Source organism: Haemaphysalis longicornis, unplaced genomic scaffold, assembly GCF_048455015.1.
Source record: "Haemaphysalis longicornis isolate Haplotype H1 unplaced genomic scaffold, Haemaphysalis longicornis Haplotype H1 scaffold_4, whole genome shotgun sequence".
Taxonomy (NCBI): Eukaryota; Metazoa; Arthropoda; class Arachnida; order Ixodida; family Ixodidae; genus Haemaphysalis; species Haemaphysalis longicornis.
In genome coordinates this window covers 117,310,300-117,337,401 of record NW_027526361.1, presented here as the reverse complement: position 1 = coordinate 117,337,401, position 27,102 = coordinate 117,310,300, and the positions used below count along the sequence as shown (strand labels likewise).

The following is a 27,102-nucleotide window of genomic DNA, read 5'->3' as shown; positions in this document are numbered from 1 at the left end:
GCCGCTCGCTTCAAGCGCTTGCGCTCAGCGTCGCGTGCCCTTCGCTGCGCAGCTTTGTCTTCAGTGGACGTAGCGTTGGTGTTAGTTTGTGGAGTGGTGCTGACGCTTGCTTGCGCCAACCCACTAACTGACGGGACTGTTGCTTCCATCACACTTCATCGGAAGAACGGAGTGAAGTGGAGTCAACCGCAGCAAGCGCTGAACTGAACGCGCTATCCGATTTACATTCAAGGTTGAAGGAGAGGAGACGAGAGGAGGAGAGATGCGCAAGCGCCGAGCATTCGCGCCGACGAAGCTCAGGGTCCGCCGCTCGCTTCAAGCGCTTGCGCTCAGCGTCGCGTGCCCTTCGCTGCGCAGCTTTGTCTTCAGTGGACGTAGCGTTGCTGTTAGTTTGTGGAGTGGTGCTGACGCTTGCTTGCGCCAACCCACTAACTGACGGGACTGTTGCTTCCATCACACTTCATCGGAAGAACGGAGTGAAGTGGAGTCAACCGCAGCAAGCGCTGAACTGAACGCGCTATCCGATTTACATTCAAGGTTGAAGGAGGGGAAACGAGAGGAGGAGAGATGCGCAAGCGCCGAGCATTCGCGCCGACGAAGCTCAGGGTCCGCCGCTCGCTTCAAGCGCTTGCGCTCAGCGTCGCGTGCCCTTCGCTGCGCAGCTTTGTCTTCAGTGGACGTAGCGTTGGTGTTAGTTTGTGGGGTGGTGCTGACGCTTGCTTGCGCCAACCCACTAACTGACGGGACTGTTGCTTCCATCACACTTCATCGGAAGAACGGAGTGAAGTGGAGTCAACCGCAGCAAGCGCTGAACTGAACGCGCTATCCGATTTACATTCAAGGTTGAAGGAGAGGAGACGAGAGGAGGAGAGATGCGCAAGCGCCGAGCATTCGCGCCGACGAAGCTCAGGGTCCGCCGCTCGCTTCAAGCGCTTGCGCTCAGCGTCGCGTGCCCTTCGCTGCGCAGCTTTGTCTTCAGTGGACGTAGCGTTGGTGTTAGTTTGTGGAGTGGTGCTGACGCTTGCTTGCGCCAACCCACTAACTGACGGGACTGTTGCTTCCATCACACTTCATCGGAAGAACGGAGTGAAGTGGAGTCAACCGCAGCAAGCGCTGAACTGAACGCGCTATCCGATTTACATTCAAGGTTGAAGGAGAGGAGACGAGAGGAGGAGAGATGCGCAAGCGCCGAGCATTCGCGCCGACGAAGCTCAGGGTCCGCCGCTCGCTTCAAGCGCTTGCGCTCAGCGTCGCGTGCCCTTCGCTGCGCAGCTTTGTCTTCAGTGGACGTAGCGTTGCTGTTAGTTTGTGGAGTGGTGCTGACGCTTGCTTGCGCCAACCCACTAACTGACGGGACTGTTGCTTCCATCACACTTCATCGGAAGAACGGAGTGAAGTGGAGTCAACCGCAGCAAGCGCTGAACTGAACGGGCTATCCGATTTACATTCAAGGTTGAAGGAGAGGAGACGAGAGGAGGAGAGATGCGCAAGCGCCGAGCATTCGCGCCGACGAAGCTCAGGGTCCGCCGCTCGCTTCAAGCGCTTGCGCTCAGCGTCGCGTGCCCTTCGCTGCGCAGCTTTGTCTTCAGTGGACGTAGCGTTGGTGTTAGTTTGTGGAGTGGTGCTGACGCTTGCTTGCGCCAACCCACTAACTGACGGGACTGTTGCTTCCATCACACTTCATCGGAAGAACGGAGTGAAGTGGAGTCAACCGCAGCAAGCGCTGAACTGAACGCGCTATCCGATTTACATTCAAGGTTGAAGGAGAGGAGACGAGAGGAGGAGAGATGCGCAAGCGCCGAGCATTCGCGCCGACGAAGCTCAGGGTCCGCCGCTCGCTTCAAGCGCTTGCGCTCAGCGTCGCGTGCCCTTCGCTGCGCAGCTTTGTCTTCAGTGGACGTAGCGTTGGTGTTAGTTTGTGGAGTGGTGCTGACGCTTGCTTGCGCCAACCCACTAACTGACGGGACTGTTGCTTCCGTCACACTTCATCGGAAGAACGGAGTGAAGTGGAGTCAACCGCAGCAAGCGCTGAACTGAACGCGCTATCCGATTTACATTCAAGGTTGAAGGAGAGGAGACGAGAGGAGGAGAGATGCGCAAGCGCCGAGCATTCGCGCCGACGAAGCTCAGGGTCCGCCGCTCGCTTCAAGCGCTTGCGCTCAGCGTCGCGTGCCCTTCGCTGCGCAGCTTTGTCTTCAGTGGACGTAGCGTTGGTGTTAGTTTGTGGAGTGGTGCTGACGCTTGCTTGCGCCAACCCACTAACTGACGGGACTGTTGCTTCCATCACACTTCATCGGAAGAACGGAGTGAAGTGGAGTCAACCGCAGCAAGCGCTGAACTGAACGCGCTATCCGATTTACATTCAAGGTTGAAGGAGAGGAGACGAGAGGAGGAGAGATGCGCAAGCGCCGAGCATTCGCGCCGACGAAGCTCAGGGTCCGCCGCTCGCTTCAAGCGCTTGCGCTCAGCGTCGCGTGCCCTTCGCTGCGCAGCTTTGTCTTCAGTGGACGTAGCGTTGGTGTTAGTTTGTGGAGTGGTGCTGACGCTTGCTTGCGCCAACCCACTAACTGACGGGACTGTTGCTTCCATCACACTTCATCGGAAGAACGGAGTGAAGTGGAGTCAACCGCAGCAAGCGCTGAACTGAACGCGCTATCCGATTTACATTCAAGGTTGAAGGAGAGGAGACGAGAGGAGGAGAGATGCGCAAGCGCCGAGCATTCGCGCCGACGAAGCTCAGGGTCCGCCGCTCGCTTCAAGCGCTTGCGCTCAGCGTCGCGTGCCCTTCGCTGCGCAGCTTTGTCTTCAGTGGACGTAGCGTTGCTGTTAGTTTGTGGAGTGGTGCTGACGCTTGCTTGCGCCAACCCACTAACTGACGGGACTGTTGCTTCCATCACACTTCATCGGAAGAACGGAGTGAAGTGGAGTCAACCGCAGCAAGCGCTGAACTGAACGCGCTATCCGATTTACATTCAAGGTTGAAGGAGAGGAGACGAGAGGAGGAGAGATGCGCAAGCGCCGAGCATTCGCGCCGACGAAGCTCAGGGTCCGCCGCTCGCTTCAAGCGCTTGCGCTCAGCGTCGCGTGCCCTTCGCTGCGCAGCTTTGTCTTCAGTGGACGTAGCGTTGGTGTTAGTTTGTGGGGTGGTGCTGACGCTTGCTTGCGCCAACCCACTAACTGACGGGACTGTTGCTTCCATCACACTTCATCGGAAGAACGGAGTGAAGTGGAGTCAACCGCAGCAAGCGCTGAACTGAACGCGCTATCCGATTTACATTCAAGGTTGAAGGAGAGGAGACGAGAGGAGGAGAGATGCGCAAGCGCCGAGCATTCGCGCCGACGAAGCTCAGGGTCCGCCGCTCGCTTCAAGCGCTTGCGCTCAGCGTCGCGTGCCCTTCGCTGCGCAGCTTTGTCTTCAGTGGACGTAGCGTTGGTGTTAGTTTGTGGAGTGGTGCTGACGCTTGCTTGCGCCAACCCACTAACTGACGGGACTGTTGCTTCCATCACACTTCATCGGAAGAACGGAGTGAAGTGGAGTCAACCGCAGCAAGCGCTGAACTGAACGCGCTATCCGATTTACATTCAAGGTTGAAGGAGAGGAGACGAGAGGAGGAGAGATGCGCAAGCGCCGAGCATTCGCGCCGACGAAGCTCAGGGTCCGCCGCTCGCTTCAAGCGCTTGCGCTCAGCGTCGCGTGCCCTTCGCTGCGCAGCTTTGTCTTCAGTGGACGTAGCGTTGGTGTTAGTTTGTGGAGTGGTGCTGACGCTTGCTTGCGCCAACCCACTAACTGACGGGACTGTTGCTTCCATCACACTTCATCGGAAGAACGGAGTGAAGTGGAGTCAACCGCAGCAAGCGCTGAACTGAACGCGCTATCCGATTTACATTCAAGGTTGAAGGAGAGGAGACGAGAGGAGGAGAGATGCGCAAGCGCCGAGCATTCGCGCCGACGAAGCTCAGGGTCCGCCGCTCGCTTCAAGCGCTTGCGCTCAGCGTCGCGTGCCCTTCGCTGCGCAGCTTTGTCTTCAGTGGACGTAGCGTTGGTGTTAGTTTGTGGAGTGGTGCTGACGCTTGCTTGCGCCAACCCACTAACTGACGGGACTGTTGCTTCCATCACACTTCATCGGAAGAACGGAGTGAAGTGGAGTCAACCGCAGCAAGCGCTGAACTGAACGCGCTATCCGATTTACATTCAAGGTTGAAGGAGAGGAGACGAGAGGAGGAGAGATGCGCAAGCGCCGAGCATTCGCGCCGACGAAGCTCAGGGTCCGCCGCTCGCTTCAAGCGCTTGCGCTCAGCGTCGCGTGCCCTTCGCTGCGCAGCTTTGTCTTCAGTGGACGTAGCGTTGCTGTTAGTTTGTGGAGTGGTGCTGACGCTTGCTTGCGCCAACCCACTAACTGACGGGACTGTTGCTTCCATCACACTTCATCGGAAGAACGGAGTGAAGTGGAGTCAACCGCAGCAAGCGCTGAACTGAACGCGCTATCCGATTTACATTCAAGGTTGAAGGAGAGGAGACGAGAGGAGGAGAGATGCGCAAGCGCCGAGCATTCGCGCCGACGAAGCTCAGGGTCCGCCGCTCGCTTCAAGCGCTTGCGCTCAGCGTCGCGTGCCCTTCGCTGCGCAGCTTTGTCTTCAGTGGACGTAGCGTTGCTGTTAGTTTGTGGAGTGGTGCTGACGCTTGCTTGCGCCAACCCACTAACTGACGGGACTGTTGCTTCCATCACACTTCATCGGAAGAACGGAGTGAAGTGGAGTCAACCGCAGCAAGCGCTGAACTGAACGCGCGCAGCGAGCTACCCGATTTACATTCAAGGTTGAAGGAGAGGATACGAGAGGAGGAAAGATGCGCAAGCGCCGAGCATTCGCGCCGACGAAGCTCAGGGTCCGCCGCTCGCTTCAAGCGCTTGCGCTCAGCGTCGCGTGCCCTTCGCTGCGCAGCTTTGTCTTCAGTGGACGTAGCGTTGGTGTTAGTTTGTGGGGTGGTGCTGACGCTTGCTTGCGCCAACCCACTAACTGACGGGACTGTTGCTTCCATCACACTTCATCGGAAGAACGGAGTGAAGTGGAGTCAACCGCAGCAAGCGCTGAACTGAACGCGCTATCCGATTTACATTCAAGGTTGAAGGAGAGGAGACGAGAGGAGGAGAGATGCGCAAGCGCCGAGCATTCGCGCCGACGAAGCTCAGGGTCCGCCGCTCGCTTCAAGCGCTTGCGCTCAGCGTCGCGTGCCCTTCGCTGCGCAGCTTTGTCTTCAGTGGACGTAGCGTTGGTGTTAGTTTGTGGAGTGGTGCTGACGCTTGCTTGCGCCAACCCACTAACTGACGGGACTGTTGCTTCCATCACACTTCATCGGAAGAACGGAGTGAAGTGGAGTCAACCGCAGCAAGCGCTGAACTGAACGCGCTATCCGATTTACATTCAAGGTTGAAGGAGAGGAGACGAGAGGAGGAGAGATGCGCAAGCGCCGAGCATTCGCGCCGACGAAGCTCAGGGTCCGCCGCTCGCTTCAAGCGCTTGCGCTCAGCGTCGCGTGCCCTTCGCTGCGCAGCTTTGTCTTCAGTGGACGTAGCGTTGCTGTTAGTTTGTGGAGTGGTGCTGACGCTTGCTTGCGCCAACCCACTAACTGACGGGACTGTTGCTTCCATCACACTTCATCGGAAGAACGGAGTGAAGTGGAGTCAACCGCAGCAAGCGGTGAACTGAACGCGCGCAGCGCGCTACCCGATTTACATTCAAGGTTGAAGAAGAGGAGACGAGAGGAGGAGAGATGCGCAAGCAGAAGCGAGAATGCGGGAGAAGCGAAAGCGAAGTGCACGCAGCTGGTACGAGAGAAGAAGTGGCGGGAGTATCGCGCAGCTGTGGGTGAGAAGGAAGGCGGAGAGTTGCGCATGCGCAGTGTGAGTGCGGACGCCGACGCGGAACATGCCCAGACTATAAGATGCTCCGCATCTAAAAAACAGCTTACCGCGGCCGGAATCGAATATGGTCCCCTCGCGTTATGAAGCCGGCGTTTATCCGATTGCTACATTTTGTCATGGTCGAGGCGGTTTGGAAAACTTAGACGACAACCAAAGAATCCGTCACGAGAAAGCTTCGCGTTCAACCATGGCCGTCGTTTGACAGAGGGGTGCATGATTTTTTGTTAACCGGCCATCAATCTATAATTCATCTCCAATTATTTTATTTTATTGCATGGTTTTTTCTCCGCTTCAGTTCTATGGACTCATTTTATAGTATTATGAGATGGGCGTATTAGCTCAGAAAAGCTACCTCGTTTCCTGGCAAATCCTCCCCGTCGGTATGTCCCATCAGTGAAGTAACAACGATGGGCGTGAAGCAACGATGGGTGTGTGTGCGTGCGTGAGTGTGTGCGCGTGTGTTCTGTGTTCCACTTGCAGAAGCTTCGCATTCGAAAGCCCAGCCAAAACTCTGCCCCTAGCTGTTCCATCCCTCATAGTTGTAAGTTTTAGGGGCTCGGGCTGTCGGAATCTCCTGTCGTCGTCGTCTCACGCAGTCACGGTACTAAAACACCGGGACACTCGTTTAGCAACGTCTCGCGCTAGAACGCAACGCGGACTAAAAGAAAAGTCTATAATGAATAGAACCTGCTAAAAAATAAACTAACATGATTTAAATATTTGTGGAACGCTCCCTTTCCGCTTCAGCAGTCGCCAAACACAAGCAGAAACCATTTGTAGACAAGTTACAATTTGTGTTACCTTAAAGTGCTCACCGCTTCTCGTCCCTAGGCCTGATCGATGCGGGGGGCTCGTTGATCACCGTGGACGAGGCCCAGGGTGAGGCGAGGCCATTGAACTGCGCTCGCGTTGACATATATGGCATCCCAGTAGTCACACATGTAGAAATCCTCGGAGTTACTTACACGTCAAGCGGGGTATCACTTAAGACATGGCACCAGACACTTAAACAACTCAGGGAGGATGTAAACGAAGCCTTAGCTTACGACTTTCCATACGCGGTTACAAGGTATCTGGCATTAAATGTTTTTACAGGGAAAGTATGGTATATAGCCGGGACAGCTGCCCTTCCTCGATACATAGCAGTTAAATTTACATCTGAAGTATTGCGCCTGTTCTGGTCGGATAAAACAGCCCTGGTCAAAACCGGGAAACTGGGCCTGCCCAGACAATTCGGGGGGTGGAACATCCCCTCTCTAACCAATTATGCCGCGACTTATGCTTTGAAAAGTGTTCTTAGGGTCCTTGATCTGCAGACGGGGCATCCAGCAAGGCAGCTCTGTGTATACTTCTTGGGAGCGCAAGCTAGGTTATTTCCCCAGCATACTCCAGATGGGCCCAAGGCAACTCAGCCACCCCCCCTTTTACGCCAAAGTAATAGCAGCATATAAGAAACTAACCACACATAACTCACAAAGAGAAGTAGAAGATATGAGGAACATAGAACTGGCTCAGAAATTAAATGAGGCGAGTCCTGAAAACCTAGAAGAGAAACAAAAGAACTTTCCTTGGCGCACGCTGATCAATGCAAATGTACCGGGTGAAGCTCAAGACGTAACATGGAAGTATGGGTGGTCAGTCTTGCAGACGAGAACGGTCTTAAGGAGATGGGGTACAACAACAACGGACAAGTGTGTGCACTGTAATCAGAGGGAGACAAATGAACACGCAATGGTCCAATGTACAGTCGCCAAAACATTTTGGCTCATAGTGAGTAGGGCATATAGACAACTCCGCATTCGGGACTTCCTGGAGGGCAGACGGTGCCCAAGAAACCCTCTAGCTGTGCTTATCATAACGATTGGTCTTTATGTACTGTGGATAAACAGGTATATTGCTGTTAAGCAATCACGCCCCCGACGTAACCAGTGGAACTTACTGATCCACATGCACACAAAACTAACCGAAAACCTGGAAGCAGAGCTCTTCTTCTTAGGGGAAGAAGAATTCTTGAGAAAATGGTCTTGTCCTTTCATTGAGGTTCAAAACGGGCGAGTGCACTTGAGCTGCACTCCAATACACGGGTTACGCTTCACGGGAACATAAAAGGAGGCTTATAAAAGCGGGTGTGCCTGTCCAATACATGGGCTACATTTCAGGGAAATAACGGGAGGATCATAAAGGTGAGTGCACTTGAGGTGCACCCCAATAATGTACGGGTTAAGTTTACGGGAACATAAGGGGAGGCTTTTAAAAGGCGCAGGCGCCTCGGGCGGGGGAGACTCTCCTCCCGCACCTGTGCACTTGGCGCCTCACTCTACTACAAAGTGAGCGGGCTCGCAAATGTAAGCCGCTTACTTGCGTTTTTACAGGTGTAAGCCATGTGGTGCGGATGTAAACCGCGTGATTGTGTTGCTACTGCCAAAGGCAGTTCCAATTGCATTATGTAAACAGAGGTCATGTTCAGAGTATCCAATAAGTTTTGTGGCCCCAAATGGGAAGGTGGGCCAAATAAGTGTATGTGGTACAGTCAACAAACCAATGGTCGGTTTCTTTTGTATTTGTTTTTGCATTTGAATGTTTTGAAGTTGCATATGTAGCAAGGAAGACCCGAGTAAATGAAACGTCTTGTGTAAAGGGAGCTGGTGCTTGGGGTGGGGGAGTAGTTCCCCCCCCCCCCCCCCTCCCAGGACACAGGCTGTCCTCTCAGTGCACAATTTATGTACCAAGAAGTGTACGTCATTTGCATTCGTGTTCATGCAATGTTAGTTTTTCACTCATTTCGTATCTGCTTTGTTAATAGCAAGGAGAGATGTCGTCCTGCAGTGTAACGGACGGACCGATTATGTAAACGTGGAAAAGCGTAACCACGAGTGTTTTGTACTTCCTTTTGTTACAAGAGAAAATAAAAATTCCTTGCCTGACCCCTGCCACTTCCCCAAACTGGGACAGACGGGGCATGCAAACTGCTTAAATCCGGCTCTACGCAAGAGAGGGCACCACTACCTCCGAAGTGCGCGATTGCTCCCCACCGGCGCTTCCCGGCGCCCCATCTGCACGCGCCGTGTGACAAGAGAGACAATTACAATTTTTGAATCACGGCCGGACTATAGTGCCTAGAATATCCCAGTATATTCTAGGCACTATAGCCGGACTTGACTGTCTTCCTCCCGCGCTCCCCTTACGGCTTTCGCTTTGGATCGTCTTGCTGCCTGCCGCCGCAAGTTGGGGGTGGCGCTGCTAGGCCACTGTTGCTCCGCCGCCGCCAAGCGCGTTCGCAGGCGCAGTGTGTGCGCCGCAGCGCCGGTTACAACCACGTGAGTAACAATTTGTGCCGCAGAAAGTGCATGGTTGCACATCCTCCGATGAATATGCACTGTTGTCCAGTAAGCTGCCAGCATCTAACCTAGTAACGCTGGCCAGCACTCATAGCGGCGAAAGTTGATGGTGGCGCCATGAAAATATGTCCTGAAGATCGACCGCATTGTGTGATGGAGAAATGGCTTCGTGTTCAGCAGGTTCAATTCAAGGACCTAAAATCGCTACATTCACATAGCGAGCGCCTTATGGTAGTGATGTTGCCTACAAACAAGCTAGGATTATTCGGTCAGTTGGAGCCTCATAGTTGAACTGCTATCCACTTAACAATCGGATTTACTATTTGTCAAGGAGTATTGCCAAGCCGTATATAAATATCCAGGGCTCACCAATTTTTCCGAGAAATCAACCAGAAAAACTCGCACATCGGGGTAGGAACACAGCTCACAAGCAATACACTGCAACTCAGTGCAAATTGCCGGAAATGCGAAGTGAGACTGTAAGGATAGCAAAGCAGAAAAACCAGCCTGCAAGAGAAACCATTGCGATGTTTTAGATGGCTCGCCGTGGTCACACTGGCATAAGTATGCCGCTATTGGGTTTATCGGCCAAATAAATTCCGTATCTTGCCCCTGAATCATTCCAAACGGCCGCACCCTGGTTTCTCTGCCTTGTTTTTAACACGAAATTGTTTTAGGCCCGGGCACACGAAGATCTCAGTGACGTGATATCCATCACGGAAGTGTCGTCGCCAGAAAAAGTGCCATTGACGCGGCGGCGGCCGGTTTCAAGCCCACGATTCTCTCGCAACAAAGTACGTGGCGCTCTTCCCACTGCGCTACGAACCGAGACGTGAGCAGCACTACGAACGCGCCTTATGTCCTTCCCTATGACTCTTTCAGATGGTGCGCGCCGTCCAGGAGAGGCGAAGCGAAGTAGCGCATCATGACGCTAATGAGCGCCGACAGTTGGTACCTCGATCTCAGCGCCTTCGTGTACAGGGGACGCGCTTGAATTGAGGCACCCTCCGCTGTTTTTTTGTTTTTGCGTGTCGGCGTCACTTCGTCTGGCGGGGTCAGGCTCGCGAACCCTTCGCACAAGAAGGAAATTCCTTTAACATTCAACTGCTCCTGTGAAGGCCCCTTTCACTTTCGTGTTTTGCCCATTCCTATGAAAGAGGGATCAACCACAATTTTTTGTTTTCTTTTGTGTGTGTGTGGTATCGGGTGTCACACAGTGATCGGTTGTTGGAGTTATCTGTACTTCAGAACGTCAAAACATATTGCCATTTTGTCGCCTGACAGATGGCTAGTATACGCTGCGGAATGTAATTTTTCGTCGATGTGCGCATTTTTTGTGTAATATATGAGCGTTTTTACGAATAAATGATGACTGATTGGTTGTGGGGTTAAATGCACCGACGCTACGCAGGCGATTAGGCGCACCATAGGGGAAAGCTCCGGATGAATTTTGACCGCCTGGGTATCTTAAACGACCGCCGGAATGTCAAAGACACAGGCGTTTTCGCTTTTCGTCTCCACCATAAAAGCAGCCTCCGTGGCCGGGAATCGCACCCGCATTCCCGAGCTGGGAATATATGCTAGTTGGAAGTAGAGCTTGTCCCTGTCGTCCTCCTTCGTCCTTGGTGTAATTTTTTTGCGTTTTACACGTCTGCATTAGGCAGTTCTTGTGGGGTGTGTTGCTTTTTCATTCAGGTATAGCCCTACGGTATATGCTTCTTTCCCAAGACTGTGTAAAGCTGGACATAAAATAAAACTTTCTGTGTCACGGTGCGCCTCAAGTCAGGAATGTTGCAAGCAAATATAGTATATACGCGAACAACTTTTGCTCTGATCTTATTGTGTAACAACTGCCTTGCGTATATATACCAGAACAGAAAAATATGGGCCATATCAGTTGCACCAACTGCCCCGTTTCATGCGGAAATGCCCCCGCGAAAGCTCACTGGTTATGTTGTCCACGCTCAAGCTGCCTTGCTCTTGCCTTGCGCGGAGACGCGGCGACGCAGAGCTTGCGGTGAGGTGGTGCTGTCCTCGTGCGGTCAGCCCCTGCAACAACGCGTCAGAAAAAATCCTATGTGCCGCGCCTGTATAGGGACCGGGCAGCTGGACGGGTGGCGCCACCACTCGGCACTCCCATCGTCAGTGGAATGAGCCTATGGTCCCTAGAAATTGTGCTAGTCTGCCGTCCGCGCGCTTTCTCTATGGGAAGGCGTGTCCGCGCCGCTGATGCACGCACAGCGCTGCGCAGAGGGCGCTGCGAGCAATCGGAGCGCCCGAGCGGCCGGAGTGAGAGCGGCCGGCCGGCCTGTGCCGCGCGCTACTGCCGCGGAGCGCGAGCGCGCATCGGGGTTTGTCGGCCACTTAGAGCGGTGAAATCGAATGGTACGAGGTACACCAGCTCACAATTGAAGGTACGGTAGCACTATAAGACATTTTAGTTTCACGCCCCGAGTGTTTCGCGAATTGGAGCCTCTTTGCAGCCGCTGAATTTCGCGAGTGAGACCGAAGGATGAAACCGCACCAACTAGCGTAGCCGTTTCACTACCACCGCTTGAACCATTATTAAAGTGAAGCTTTCTATGTCTCACTGATGGCCTATGCCGCCTCGAAAAAGACTGCAGGAAAGCCAACTGTCTCTGACGACGGTGCTGTTCGTGAGTAAAGTGAGAGGGAAAAAAAAAACGCTTCCCGTGGTCAGAATCGAAGCTGGCTCCATCGCGTTTTGAAGCCGACGTCTATCTCAATGCGCATTTCCAACATCGTCAAAGCAGTTTGGATTTGGAGAGGAGTGCAGTCAGAAAAATTATCCACTCCTCCACTCCGCAACGATGGTTGAACACGAAGCTTTCTTCGCGTGAAATTAAACGGCAAAGGGTCGATGTCAAATCCGGCCCGATCAGAAGTCCAAAATGCGTGCGAGCCAAAGTGAAAGCTCAATGAGTCAAATTCAAAACTCAGACGACAAGGAATCGCTCACAAGAAAGCTTCGCGTTCAACCACCAATGTTCAGACAGTGAGATCCCGTTCAAAAAGAGCTCCCTGCATGCGGCACCAGAAGCTGCGTTTGTTCCACATCGAAACTACCGGGTCATTCCCGAACGTCATTGACGGTGACAAGCACGCAGACGGCTGGTAGGCTGACAAAAAGAAAAGCGAAAGCTTGAGTAAAATGTTGTGCCAGCAAAAACTTGTTCCTATATACTTTGGGCAGAGTGCGGGGGGAGGGGGGATAAAGCAAGGTATGTATGGTCATGACAGTATAAATAAACCTCAATATTTTTACTCCTTGGTTTCAAACAGCCGCGGTTATAATGATTGGCCAAACACAAATATTCCCCCGTTTTGCTTTCCCCGCGTGCGTCTCGCAATTCCCTCCGAGTGTGTGGGTTACCAAAAAGAACGCGTGCAATGAGCTATGCAAGCGAAGTTGATTTGCAGCCGGGTGTTATTAAAAATCAGTTTCACGTACCCAATGCTGGCGAATGTATCAAATCGTGGTGTTCACGAAAATTACAGGCACGCAAAGGAGGTTTGATAGTACCCAAATTTTTGAAAATTTCTAGGTGCGGAGTGTTGGGTTAAGCGAAATGCGAAAAATGAATGGCCAGATCACTGGAACAAGAGGTAGTGCTGGTAACAAACGCTCCAATGCACAGGGACGCTTCCGGAATACAGGCAAAATAATTTGCAGGAAAAAAAAAACAATTTTTTTAGGTATCGCGGAAAAAGAACTGCGTGATGCTCGCCTGTTTCGCCTTCGCATCTGGTCCCAATAAAGTGTTCTCGAGCTTCTCAATGCCGCATCAACCGTTGGTCGCTAACGCTATATTCTATCTTGCTGTGAAGCAGGCAAAGCATATGTTTTTCTTGTTCCTGCCGTTTTTGACACTTCTTGAGACACGTCATCGTCCAGATGATCAGAAGCGTCTTCCCCAGCTATATCAACAATGTAGGCGTCGGACAGCACTCCGCTAACGGGACACCGGCCGTGCACACTGCGTACCCCGCGCAAATTTGCCGTTCGCGACGGTGTTCGGCGCGTAATGACGGCTCAGCATTAACCGAGAGCTTATCAGCTGCCTGCAGCGGATGTTGCATTGCGTCCTCTTTGTCAACATTTCGAGATATCCGTGATCCCCGAACAGACGTTTGGAGACAAAGGGTGGAAAATGTCGCCTATGGCAGGTATATGCACGGAAAAAAAAGGCTTCGACTTAACCGGTATTTCGAGATATCCGAGTTCGAGTTATGGAGAAATCACTGTATCTGATGACTGAAGGTGATGAAACTTCGTATGCATGTGCACACGTCTTGTTTTTTTTTTTATTCGGCATTTACATTTAACAGATTCCCAGTTGGCTGGACGTAACTGAGGGGGCCGCGAAGACGTGCGCTTATGTACAGGGGACAACATCTTAGGAAACTTGCAAAAAAATACGGTTCCAAAGAGCCATACAAAAAAGCGGAGCGCCGACACACCACAAACACATTTTCACGCGCTTACTAATCCATCAGTTAACAACGGGGGGAGGAGGGGGGGTATTCACAAAGAACGGTTGTTTGCTAGCTGAAGTCCCGCATGATGTTTCCAAGCTGGAAAACGATCCTGTGCCGGCAGTGTTCCCGAAGCTCCCGAGTATGTGTCGAAATCGAAATAGCGTAGCGACACGATTCCGCGGTTTTTACAAGGCTCGATCCTTCATACTACGCGAAAACGTACTCCTGTCACTCCACTCTTCGGTTAAAACTCTTCGTACTGGTAAGAACCAACTTATTTGGCTAGTCTGGTTTGTCGACAGAAACGGAATGGTGTTGAGAAATAAAGATGCGCAGGCAGGGGGCGATAGTAGGGGGAGTAGAAGAGGAGGAAGAGGAGGATCGGAGGGGCGCTCACTGCCTCGCTAATCGACTCGAGCACCACATCGGAAGCCAGACGCTGGTCCTCTTTCGCTACATATGGTTCGAAAAGGGGCAGTTAAAATGGGCTGAACCCGCCCAGAAATAGGGCAGAACTACGAAGGCACCAGCGGCACGGCAGAGCGCCGTCCGCCGCTGCCCATCGCGCCGGCCGGCCACCGCGCTCCGATTGACTGCAGCGCCGCCGCTGCATGCATCACGGAGGAGCCCCCTTCGCGGCCGGCGGACGGCAGACTAGCACATATTTCTAGGGACCATAATGAGCCGGTGCATTGGACTACCCAGCCTCCCGTTGTTTTTGTCGTGTTTGCTTCGGTGCTTTGTATGTTTTGGTGGCGTTGTGAGCAGACATGTGAGATTAAACGAAGTCTAAACAGATGTGTTGGGTTCTTAGATGCAATAATGACTGCGTAAACTTGTCGGACGCGTCTAAAGTTGGGTATCGGCTGCAATGGCATAAGCGCTTTTTGCAGCGATCTGCGCTTGGCTCCACCCGTTCTGAATACGAATAAAACTACTATTATGAGTATTTTCTTCTTAAATGCACTCACGGCTACGCAAACTTATTGGATGCTTGTAAGGTTGGGGGTGGGCTACATTGACACGAGCGGTTTTGCAGCGCTCTGCGCCTGGCTCCGCGCGATCTGAGTAGGAGTCAAACTATTAGCAATATTAGAATTCATTTCTACCACTTTAAATTATCTTCACTGGTTTCAATGACTACGGTTTCCACGCCAGCCTTAGCGCTGGGGTACCTCGATACGTGTGCTTTAATAGAAAGGCTCCTGCATACGAGATGGATTACCGTGTAGCCGTAGAAATGTTGCGATAGTTTACACTTTCTGTAACCGTGAGCTTTGTACCTTCGGTTTTGGTGAGCGACACTGTGACAGCATGGGACCCTGAAAGCTGAAGTGGAAAATCCACGTTTCTGGTGGTCATTTTATCAAGAGCCAAAGTTATTCACCAACTCAACAGCCCAAGCTAAAAACCATCCCTCCTCCCCTTCCCGTTTTACCCCCTGCGTAGAATAAAGGTTGGCACCGATAATTAAAAATGTGGCAGTGTTAACGTCAGCCGGTGTTTTTTAATGCTTAAGTATTCCTTACAGAGTACCTAAAAATGGTGTAATGCCTGGTGAAGACACCAAAAACGCGCTATTAGTTGCCTCAAATATGGGTGCATGAGCCCGAGTCCTCCACCACAGACACATTTCCGACACAATGGAAAAAGTTTAGATTTGGAGAGGGGGCATGGAAGTTCAAAATTAAACAGCAAAATCATCTAATGATTATGATGGTTGAACACAAAGCTTTCTTCGTGCGAAATCGAATGGGAAATGGTCAAAGTCAAAGACGCTGCGACCAAAAGACCAAACTGCGTGCTGGTCAAATTCGACGCTTAACTAGTCAAAGTTTAAATCCAGAAGGCAACCAAGGAAACCCATACGATAGAGCTTTGCGATAAACCATCATCGTCGTTAGACGGAGGTGTGTATGATTTTTCAAGCGTAGGGGGCAGCTTGTAAACCGACCGCAGCATTCAGTTGTGAAGCTGAGTACAGGTTTTGGGCACCCTCCTGTCTTGCGTCCTTCAGTCACGCAGGAATTGGTTTTTGAAAAACCATTTACCAACTAGCCAGAAACCATTGCAATTCTTGTATAGCAATGCTTCTCCACGACAAGCAATAACATTCTACTATCATGCGTACTATCATGCGGTATTTATTCTATCAAGGATTCCCGATGACTGTAGTAAGAGCATTTCTGTGAAATTAAACACGTTCCAGCCGTAGGTAATGAAGATACGGAAGCGTCATTCGTCACAATTTCTGTTTTGAGGTAATCTTCGAAGACACCCTCCAACTTTGTCTTTCGCTTGTGCACGACGTCGGCGCCGTTTCGTCATCAACTGCCAAAGGCCTTCGCCGCAGCATTCCTAGATCGGTTGCACACACCGGCTTTGTGGGAGCATTTAGCGGGAATATACTCCTCGATTCGCAAAACTGCATGCAGGCATGACAAAATTGCATGAAGCAACGAACTTTCACTTCCAGCTTGACTTCCAGCTTGGCGCATTGAGCGTCGTCTGCTATTTGTAAATACTGAGTATGGGCGTAAATAACACGCATGGCATACCTTGTAAACGTCACATCCACACTCAAGATTTACCGATCTGAAAAATGCACGTGGGGTTACGTTCGCTTTGCAAGCCGCACCGCAGAAAAACGACAGAAAGCCATGCACAACTACGCTGCGCTGACCGCCACCGGCATTCCAATGACGAGCGGTTCGCCACGGGCGGCGCTGTTCGCTGAAACGACGGTGGTGCCATACAACGGCCGCCCGGTCCCTATTGCGAAGCCTGAATTGGAGCGCGGGAGGAGGCGAGTTGAGTCCGGCCGTGTTTGAACACTTATACTCTGCATGCTTGGCTCCTTCCCAGGTTTCACGTGTTTCACGTGAATGGAGATCGCCAGGGATTTTTTTTACGAATCTATGCTTGCTGACACATTGAGCACTGCCTTGTAAACACGTGAAAATGATCGCTTCGCAGATCCATGCTCTGGTAATTGGTCCGCTGGACACGCCTTACGAAGGTGGCTTCTTCCATTTCCTCGTCAAGTGCCCCTCTGACTACCCCATCGCGCCTCCCCGAGTGCGCCTGATGACCACAGACCGTGGGCGAGTTCGCTTCAACCCGAACCTGTACGCTTGTGGTAAAGTCTGCCTCAGCATACTCGGGTGAGTAGCAACCCGTGAAGAATAAATATTAACATAGTTTCTGTCCTTTTTCGCTTCCGCGTTATATCACAAGAAAATACGCACAGCTGCGTCTGACAGGAGCACATAAATTAGAAAAATGCGAACTTTGATCCATTAAAAGTAAATATCACTGCCCGTAGAAATTACTTGCACTGAGATAATCGGCCAGAGGTCCGTTTTCACGTCCCCCAAGTGCGATTAGCGGAAGCACCAAAGCTAAAGCAGGGGCTCAGAGCCTGAGTAGGCTATTATGTTTTTGTAGAAGACACTTCTATGTTAAAACTTCCGCTTAAACACCGTCTGGTGGGTAAAACATTTATTTTGGGAAACTATCTGGACCATGTGACTGCCCTTGTAACTGCGTTTTAGTTTTGTATCCCTCACATCAAATTTACGATGTGAGGGATTTGTTCCAATGGCGGAATTATCTTTCTACCGCAAGACACGGGCGTGTGCGTGGACGCTTTCCTCCTTTGTTAACGTATCCTTTAAGGCCAGAGCTCCCGTTTATATACAGCGGGAGATATGGTTAACTACAACTCGCAGATTGCCGTACTATTCGTGCATCGCTATTGTATGCACAAAATTTCAAAACTGCTAGAGCATGCAACACCGCTACTCCCTACATGTGCCAAATCACACAGCCCTCTTTTCTAGGGCCCTTCGTCAAGCTCAAAAAAAAGAAAAAAAAAACGGAACTCTGTTATTCCAAGTGAAGGTAGTTGGTTTTCGCGTAATCAGCTTTTTCATGCGGTCTTCTAAATTGCATTTGCGCTTCTGGTTGGCGGTGAACTTTTAACTGGTTAACTTTTAACTGGTAAGACTGTAGAGTCCAAAAAAAGCTGTGACGTTCGTTCTGTCATCTGACTCTTGCACGTGCACGCGTGCATGAATGATGTTTGCTCGCGGAATGTACGGGCCCAGCTCACGATGTAACCAATCCAGTCGCAAACGAGCTGTCTTATAAGTACACATTAACAAGCGTTTCGGCTTGTGAGCACAAGCATGCTGCACACTTTTAAGTGGCCACGAAGACAAAATGCAAATTTGCTGCATTGAAGAGAGAATGGTACAATTCTATCACAAACTTCGATCAAATAATCTAGGTAAAAGGAAAAAGAAATGAAGCAGTGGCGACTCCCACGGCATTTTCTGGCAACTTTTCTGCGACGTCACAGAAACTGTTATGGCTGATTGGCAACCGCTGAACTACGTCACCGCCACGAAACAAGACTGGGCGATTGTAGTGAGGCCTGCAGTCCCGTTTGATCGTGTTGCTTGCATGCTAATGTGCATTTAGCCCATAGAAAAATTGGCTGGCGATTACGACACTCCCTAATGCGATATTCGGGCGCAGTAGCAGTGCTCTGAGGCAGCACCCACTCGTTGGTTCTCTCGACGGCAGCGATGATGAGCCTCTGCGTCGGCGGCGCGAAGTGCGTCTCAGGAAGGGACCGCGAACTGCGTCTGAAGCGACAGCACATCATAGTCACGCGCACGCCCCACCACGTTTTCACCAAGCGACGCGCGGTCGAGCCCTCCCCCACCGCACACTTTCGGAGTGCGCTGGCTCGCGCCGCCACGGCGAACCGCCCTCCCCTCCCGATTTCGCGACACTCTCTTCCTTTGCTTTCTTGCGTCGTTCGCTTTTTCTTTCAGTCGGCGCTCTTGCCATCGTTCACTCGGTTACGCCGACAACGCGGCATAGCCGAGCGACGGCCGTCAAAGAGCTGCGCCCAAAAACTGTGTTGTGGTTGCCCATATTGCTTGCCTCCTGCCCATAACACGTCGCGGTAGTGCGGAATTTGAAAGTTTGTCAGCATTTCTTCTAGTTTTTCTCTTCAGAAAGTCTTTCGCGGCTGAAATCGAGCTTAGTGTGTTACCAAAAGATAGTAGATTTATCAAAAACACGAAGTTGTATTTTGCCTTCACGGCCCTTTTATGGAGGTGCTGAGGAACTGCTCGCCGACACCCATGTGATTTGTAATTCTAGTGTATATCAGGCACACTTGCTTCCATATCAGTACTTGTGTAATCAAAATGTCAATTCATCTAAGTGCTTATTCTTTTGTTGACAGCACGTGGTATGGACCGGCCTGGAGCGCTGCCCAGGGCATAGGAAGCGTGCTCGTTTCCATTCAGTCCCTCATGTCCGACAACCCCTACCACAACGAGCCAGGATTTGAAAAGGTTAGTTATGAGCCAATTTCCTCGTTATCTTTCCTGTTTTCTCGTTATCCTCCCCGAGCCTTAATTAATTTATTCAAGCACCATTTACCATCTCATTGGAAATTCGACAGTCTTGGGCTATCAAGCAGAGTAAACCCTCCTGAAACTGTGGTTCTTCTTTCTGGAACAGTAATTCAGACGATCAGAAATGCATATTTCCCGTTTTTGTTCGTATTTTTCAAGCGCTCAGCACGCTTAAACACGCATCAGTACCAAATGGACCACAGCTAAGCCTTGTCGCAAAGAAGCCTGGGCCTTTGGCGTTATAAATAAATCCCTAACTGTCTCAGGATTCACTTAAACCGGATGAAGTGTGTGCTTCGTGTCGTCACTTGAAAATGCTTCATGGGACAGAAGGGGCGCGCTTCGGATCTGTGATGTTACCTCTTCATTTCTCACTGTTTACTGCGGGCACTATGGAATCGGAAACCGGCTTGCTCGCAGGATCAGGGTATCGCACCCGCAGTGTTGTTGGTGGCCCGCGCCTCGACTCTCAGTGCATGATCGTATACAGCTATAAACATCGTCCCCCATACTGCTCGAGTTTGTAACTGGAAAGCGCGGTGTTGAATTAACAGTGATTAAAAAAAAAAAAACTTCTGCAGGACAAGCGCTGGTTTCTGTCGATATGCGGAAAATGCACAGGTGCCGTCAGAAGTAATTTAACACGGGAGCTGTGGCCGAACCGCAGAGGAGCGCCGTGGTGCTACACCGGCGGTAAACAAAAGGAGCAGAACACGCATGCGCACCTGCCGACGGTGATAGCCCCTCCATACTTCCCAACCGACTTTTTTAAACGCCGCTTCGAGCATTATTCGAAACTTACTGGTCTCGGCGATGGCGCTGATAGCAGAACCACAAAGAAAAAAAATTATCACCAATCCACTCTCTGAATGTGCTGGGAAAGCAAAGCTGTAAACGGCGCCCACAACGATTACCCATGCGACACCACTTAAATTCACGCACGTCACTCTATAAATAGTTAAACCAGAGAGAAGTGAACTGCACTTACCCACACCCTCAATTACTTCAAAGAGATATTCTTGCTCAGGGTAAATTAATGCATAATGCACGAACGGTGGTTGGTTGAGTTGTATTGGTGTAGCACATGAGTGGAAACATTTTTTATAAAATTAAAGCTCAAACTTGGTGTCAAACGATCTCACTACTCCGTCTCGGCCGTTGCGGACGGAGGCGACGCGATCGGCGGCCCAGACGGAGCACGAGCAGGAGAAGGAGGAAGAAGCGCAGGAGGAGGAGATACTTCTATTCAGATTTCTGAACGGCCCAGGGGAGTGGTTCCTTTGTCGCTGTAGCCCATATTCAGTCCGCGCTGCCTGTGCTCTGTCCACGAGCTGTGTAGGCAGAGAGGGGCTGTACAGCAGCCTCTCCCATTGGTTTTGTTCGCTTGTTCCACGAGCTCTGTCCACACAGACGCCTCCCAACATCGAGGGCAGCAGTACGCCTTCATCGTGGCCACATCCATGACCTCCTTGCTTGTGCCTCACTCAAGAGCGAAGACATGACGGCAGCACAATAGGCAGCCATCTCCTTGGCTCTCACTAAACCACGGTTCGTGAGGTAGTCACCAATTTCCAACAAGCTTACCGGAATTACCTGTCGGGTTTGGTGTCCCGCCGTGCACTGCGTGTGCTAAAAAATCACTCTCCCAATGATTCCTTTCAGCTCATCTGGACACCCGCTCACGCTTCCATGGAGGGCAACGAATACGCCTACCAAGCCTGCACTGTCAAGCCCCATGCTATGGAGCTGCACGAGAACAGTCACCCGCTTGTCTCATTCAGGGACATAACCCAGCATTATCGCCTTCTGAGACAGACCCTACATTCGCCTTACCCTGACCTTTCCATAGAACAACAAACTACCCTGCGGCTCATACAATCCGGCTCCTTCCCACACCCGACGCGTCATGATCCCTAGGTATTGAGCGCTTGAGCCCGTGCTTGTCGGTGACCCTCGTCGTCTGAGGGGTTCATATTTCTAAGCAAAGGGAGCATCTTTATTTCTTGTCGCCAGAACTGCAGGAGTATATCAAGCGGAGTGACATTCTGAGTTGCCCAGCCAATCTGGTGAAAGATGCGGCGACCCGCCGCAGTTCTGCTCATTCGGAGCTTCTGAATAGAAAGATGGCCCTCTATCAGCTCTTCCACCGCGTTGTAGAGACCCGCGCAAACACCCTCTCTGTGGTCGAACTCATGGGAGAGAGAGAAAGAGAGTAAACTTTATTAAGTTTGCCAGCTGCGTTGCTTAGTCGTCGGAAGACCAATGGCTTGCTCAACCGCCTTTTTAATCATTATATAAAGCACCTTTATGTCCTCCTTGCCGGGAAGAATACAAGGGGTCGACGTAAGTGATTCTCTAAGGACGAAAGCTTGAACTAATCGAAAGGTATCGGATTCTTTGAGGCCTCGCATCTTGGTGGCAACTCGCCTGATCATGTGTATGATTTATTGATGCTGTGTTTGAGGCGCTTCAACGATACGTAACTCTTGGTGTTGGCCGGAAGATGTAGGCCCAGAATCTTGATGCTGGGGCTTGGAATGATGGTCTGGTCATCAAAGAGTATTTGAATGTGTTCCTTGAGGTATCGTCTGGCGTGAGGCCAGACGATAAGGAGCTGAGATTTTTTACGTGAACACTGGAAGCAACAGGCCCATTGGAGTACTAGAAGTGAGATACCATGGGTTGGTGTGAGCTTCCTTTAATCACTATTGCGGCGCATTTAGCGAGAATGCAGGGGTTAAATTCGTAGATGTAGTTGTTTAGTGCACCACTTGTCTTCCCAGTCTCCGCATGGGCTCGGAGCTAAATCGGTAAGACAAATGGGCTGTTGCTTTGTTACGCTGTTAGTTGCAGGTTCGATTCCTGGTGGTGCAGTAAATTCTTTAATTTGTTCGCGGGAGTTTTCTGATGACACCAACGGTCGCGAAAGAACCCTTGGGGGGTAGAGGTAAAAAGCGTTGCTTTAAAATTGTTACTTCAGATCCCCGCGATTGAGACGCTTCTCCAGCAGCTCGCGTGCGCTAGAAGTTTGTGAGCGACGCTGCCAGATACCGCCTCTGCTATCAGCGCCATCGCTGAGACCAGAATGCTGCGAATAATGCTCGAAGCAGCGTTTAAAAAAGTGTGTTGAGAAGTATGGAGGGGCCATCACCAACGGCAGGTGCGCATGCGTGCTGTGCTCCTTTCGTTTACCGCCGGTGCAGCTACACGGCGCTCCGGTGCGGTTCGGCCACAGCTCCCGTGCTCCAATTACTTCTGACGGCACCTGTACCTCGAAGAAGCATACAAAATTTACTGATATCATTCTTTTTTCCCATGGCATCAGCCACATTTAAAAAAAAGAGCTTTTACACAAGTCGCAGCGTTTTCTGTTTGTACTGATTCGGTTGTAAAGTATACATGGATGTGCCTGTTGACCACCACCACCAACCACCACCACCTGCAGTAGCCCCAATTTAATTCTTCCAAGGAGCGCTGAGTGTGAGTTAATATTCAGGCAATAAATACTTCGAAATGGGTGTTTGTACAACTGTGTTCACATTGTAAGAGTTTATGGCGCTGGTCGAATTTCAGGTGATATAAATACGTAAGATATCGGTGTCATCGGAGCGGACGCCTATCTCCGTGCCATCTGTCGTAATGTCGTTCCATCTGTCGTAAAGTATGCGACACAGGCAGGGTTCTTTGTGGCGGTGACGCATAGCTACGCATACGGGTTTCGCATATTAACGCCCTCAAAACTTGTATCTGCCATCCTAGGGAGCACAGAAAATGCCAGCGATTGAGGCACTCAAGGAGCCGTGCATTTTCGGACCATTTCGGCGCTCCCCTGCATGGCTACTCCTGTTAGCACCTGCGTGTGAAGCTTACAGAACCTCCGCAAAGAACATTTTAAATCACTGCCTCTCCATAATGCAGTGAAGTGGTTCTCATACATCTATAGCCACATGGAACACAATTGCCAGGGCTATACGTTCGCAGTCGACTTGTCATAAGGAAGTGAATTTCATAATAAAATAATCGAATAAAGAAACACGGATGCATTGACGGGAAATCCGACCTGCATTTTAAGACCAGGAGCGGTATCCTGAAATGCCTGGGAGTCGCCATATCAAGTTGGCGGAAAAGAGACCATATTTTATCGCCTTGCATAGTTTGTAACAAAAATGGTGGCAAATCGGAAAATACTTTCTGGAAAACGGCAACCAATCGGGGATAGCAACCCGCGCAGTTACTGACTGTTCGCAAGTTAACAATCTTCGATCTCTTAGATGAAATGACAAGTATGTCGTGTGCGATGTGGTACTGCCATCAAAGCGAAAACAGCTAATACCGAAGCAAATTCAGTGGTGGCTAGAGGAGCAGAAAGTGCTCCATCCTCTCTCCCTCTCTCTCTCCATCCTCCGAACGTATGCAGCTATGTTTTGCGTGAGCGAGGGGCATGCGGGCAAAACAATTAGTCAGTTCCATACCTGCGAAATCTGCTGAAGCAGCGGTGCTGACTTTCGCATGCTGGCGGCCGTGCGTTGCATTGCCGCGTCGCATTGCAAAATGCATTGCCGCGCCATCTGACGTTGCACTTCTGGTGTCGAGACACCGATGTGCGCGTGCGCGTCCAACCCATGTATACAACCCTGTCTTTTCTTTTGCTTCAAGCGGCAAAGCTGGCAGAATTGAGCGCTAGGCACTAGGGGTAACTTTTTATGCTGAACACGTCTCGCTGGCACACGTTTCGGCGGCGAACGGCGAGGGTGAAGACTGCTTTGCTCTATCTGCCTGGCTCTGATAAAGGGCGCATTGCAACGAGATTTCGATATCTTAGTTTTAAGGGGGATATAATTTCATTCGCTGTCGAAACTGGAAACTTTTGGTCTGTCTCTGTCAATAAATTTAAGGCGTATCGCACCTGTTACTATTTTGTTTTGTTTTTTGTCTAACCAACAACCGTCCTGAACTCTGCTGGAGTTTTTTTTTTCGCCCGTACCTGCTTTAGTGCTTGTGCAAGGTGACTTCTTATCACCCTTTATTCGAAAATTCTATTTCTCACCTCAATTCCTTTTCGTTTTGGTGTGCTCAGTTTTGGTTAGCAATCAACAGCATGTATTAAAGCAAAACCGTCGGTGCGTACGAGATTTCAGCCTACAATCCTACAATCCTACAAAGCCTACAATCAAACATATAATGCATGTATTAGGCAAAAAATGCATATATTAGCCAACGATGCGATGGGATATATTTGGCACAAGATCGCCACCGAGACGGGCAAGACATACTATCTGTTGGATCGGGGCAGAGCGAGCAATGCACACTTTACCCTTGCCGTTCGCCGCTGAAGCGTGTGCGAGCGAGGCATGTTGGCAAGGAAAGTGACCCCTGTGGCAAAACGCAGAATGTGATCAGCTTGGCTGCTTGAGGTGAACGAAAAGACGGGGCAGTGGACGTGGTTGGACGCGCATGCGCACATGGATGTCTCAACACCAGAATTGCAACGTCAGATGTCGCGGCGATACATTTTGCCACGTGATCGCGTGCCCCGGCTTATTTTGCTACCAGCTGTACAAACTCAAAGGTCTCCAAGGGAGGTCTGGTAGTTTATTGGTGCATATATAGTGGGCTACTCTGGTCAGCCGTAGAGGCTGTGGTGCCATTTGACCTTCGCCTGGCGGGACGGGCATCACCAACGGACATTGCAAGCCACTAAACAGCAACGCTGTTAAACTTTTCTCCGTCCATCCGTCCCCAAAGCGGCAGACTAGAGCCCCAGAAAACGACAGAACACATGGTTGCGGTGGCGCTGCCTTAGTCTTTGTTGTCAATGTTGCTTTGCGGACTTCAATTTGAACCGTGGTTCACAACCTGCCTCAGCCATTGCTACCACCGGACGCCGTCTCGAGGGGTAACGTGGCTGCCGTGACCGCTCGTCAGCGCGTTGTAAAGTGAAGTGTTCGGAGAGCACAGGGGGGCAAGAGTAGAAGGATTGGCAATGACGGCGAAGAAATGCCGATACCGGTGGACAAGAAAAGGAGCGACAGCCTACCAGAGACGCTGCTATAGAGCGAGCACACGCGACCACTGGGACGGTTAGAGAGCATATCACTGTTGATACGGTGTAAGATGCGCGTACGAGAATCGCCCTGTTGTGGACTTCTGGAGTAGAGTGACCATACGGCCGGGCCTCAAGTTCGCGAGAAGAGGTACGGATTCATCGCGTATTCTGAACATCCACCAATGGGCCTTCAATTGACGTTTCGGGTAGTACAGCCGCGTCATGAATCACACAGTTTTTATAACAGGTTCGAGTAATAACGCGCCACTCGGCGTAGGGTGTCATATGATCACTTTTGAGCGCAGAGGAATCACCTGAAAAAGCTCAAAAAAATCTGAGCTCTTCTTACGAGATATTCATGTGATTAAGATAATGTTGATATAATTCTTATGTGTCGGGAATGCGGCAACGCGATTAATGCAATCGCCCAATGGATATTCAGCGTTTCGAGTCTTATTGCTGGTATCCCCAGCGGCGCTAGGGTAAGCGGTGGCAGTAGTGGCAAGCTCGGCCCGTTGCAGCCTAGGGGCGCTGTTGTACGGTCATGGGATGCTTCGTGGTTGTGTAATACTGTGTGGGTTTTGGGGCTCCCCCTTCTCCCCCTTCCCCCACCAGGCAAGTGCACAGGCATGAGCATAAGGCAACCTTAAATACAGTTTATTCTTCCTCCTCCTCGAATCTAAAACTACCGGAGCCAAGTCTTTGCCAATACACCTCCTCTGGTATACGCTACGCATCGCAGCTTATGGAATGACTACGATCCATTTAGCTGCTACAGACCAGGGATGCCACGCCCCGGCGTTTTACGGCGAAAGCCGTAATAACCTTGTTCAGTGTGTTTCGCCGTGCGTGACAATTTGACCTTGAAGTGATACCATGTGACTCACCGCCGCCGCCGATGCACTACTGCAGCCGCGCGCATGTGCGGCTAACCACGTAACTCACGGAATGTTTGCACGGGTGAGGGCGGCGCTCTCCCTGCCGCCTCGCAGCTTCCAGCTATAGCCGGGCCAGTGCTTCTTCAGCAGTTCTGAGATGGAAGAAGTGAGCAAGAACGCTGGTTCACCTGTTAATACATTGTCTGCGTGGTCCCAGTGGAAAAAGCGGCAAGCTGAGTCGGACCATTCTGCTCATGTCTCTTGGCTTGCTGTTGAGTTAAAGCGGAAACGTGAGTACGAGCGCGCAAAGCGGCAGGCGGAACCGACTGAAAAACGGGAACTTCGTCGAGCCAGAATTCGGCAAAAGTATCGAAAGTATTTCGCGGCAAGCTTTGAAGCCGGCAATGAACGCCTCGACTTCTACTTCGACGAAGGCTTCGGAAACTGAGGCAACGATGGTAGTAAGTGCTGAAAGTATGGAACGTTCGACTAGCCATATCGTTCGGTTGGCAAACTATGCTTCGATTGCTTTCGCTTGCATAACCTGGACGATTTTTGCGTTTGCGTAATATTTTTTTGCACCATAAAAGGAACTAACATTAATTCAAAGCTCAGCCAGCCAGCAAATAATGGTCCTTGGGCAAGAAAGCCATTGTGGCGGCCGAAGGCCGGAGACGGAAATGTGCGCCATCCGTTGTACGCAAAAGAAAAAAAAAAAAAAAAGAAAGGCGCAAAATGCAACAATTCAATTCAATTCAATTTTTATTTCTAGATAAGATTGGGTGGTTTCCTGGGTAAAGCTGCATAAGTAGCTTGACAAGTCCAAAAAGCTACTACAAGGCTCAGCGACGGGCATAATCACACAAATACAAGCTTACAATTAAACATAGCAAAAGAACATTGATAGAAGAAAACAAACTTCATAAAACAAACTTGAGAAAATTAAACTTGCCTCAATTTTTGTGACAATTTCGGGCACTT

At 50.9% G+C, this 27,102-nt stretch overlaps 1 protein-coding gene across 1 annotated transcript in view; it reads left to right on the top strand.

Moving 5' to 3' along the window:
- The window catches only part of LOC144179955 (ubiquitin-conjugating enzyme E2 Z-like), a 45,438-nt gene that overhangs the window by 11,023 nt on the left and 7,313 nt on the right, over nucleotides 1-27,102 (top strand). The window contains exons 3-4 of the mRNA XM_077708369.1: nucleotides 16,736-16,923; nucleotides 19,023-19,134. Coding sequence (XP_077564495.1) covers nucleotides 16,736-16,923; nucleotides 19,023-19,134 — 300 coding nt within the window. The remainder of the gene's footprint in view (nucleotides 1-16,735; nucleotides 16,924-19,022; nucleotides 19,135-27,102) is intronic.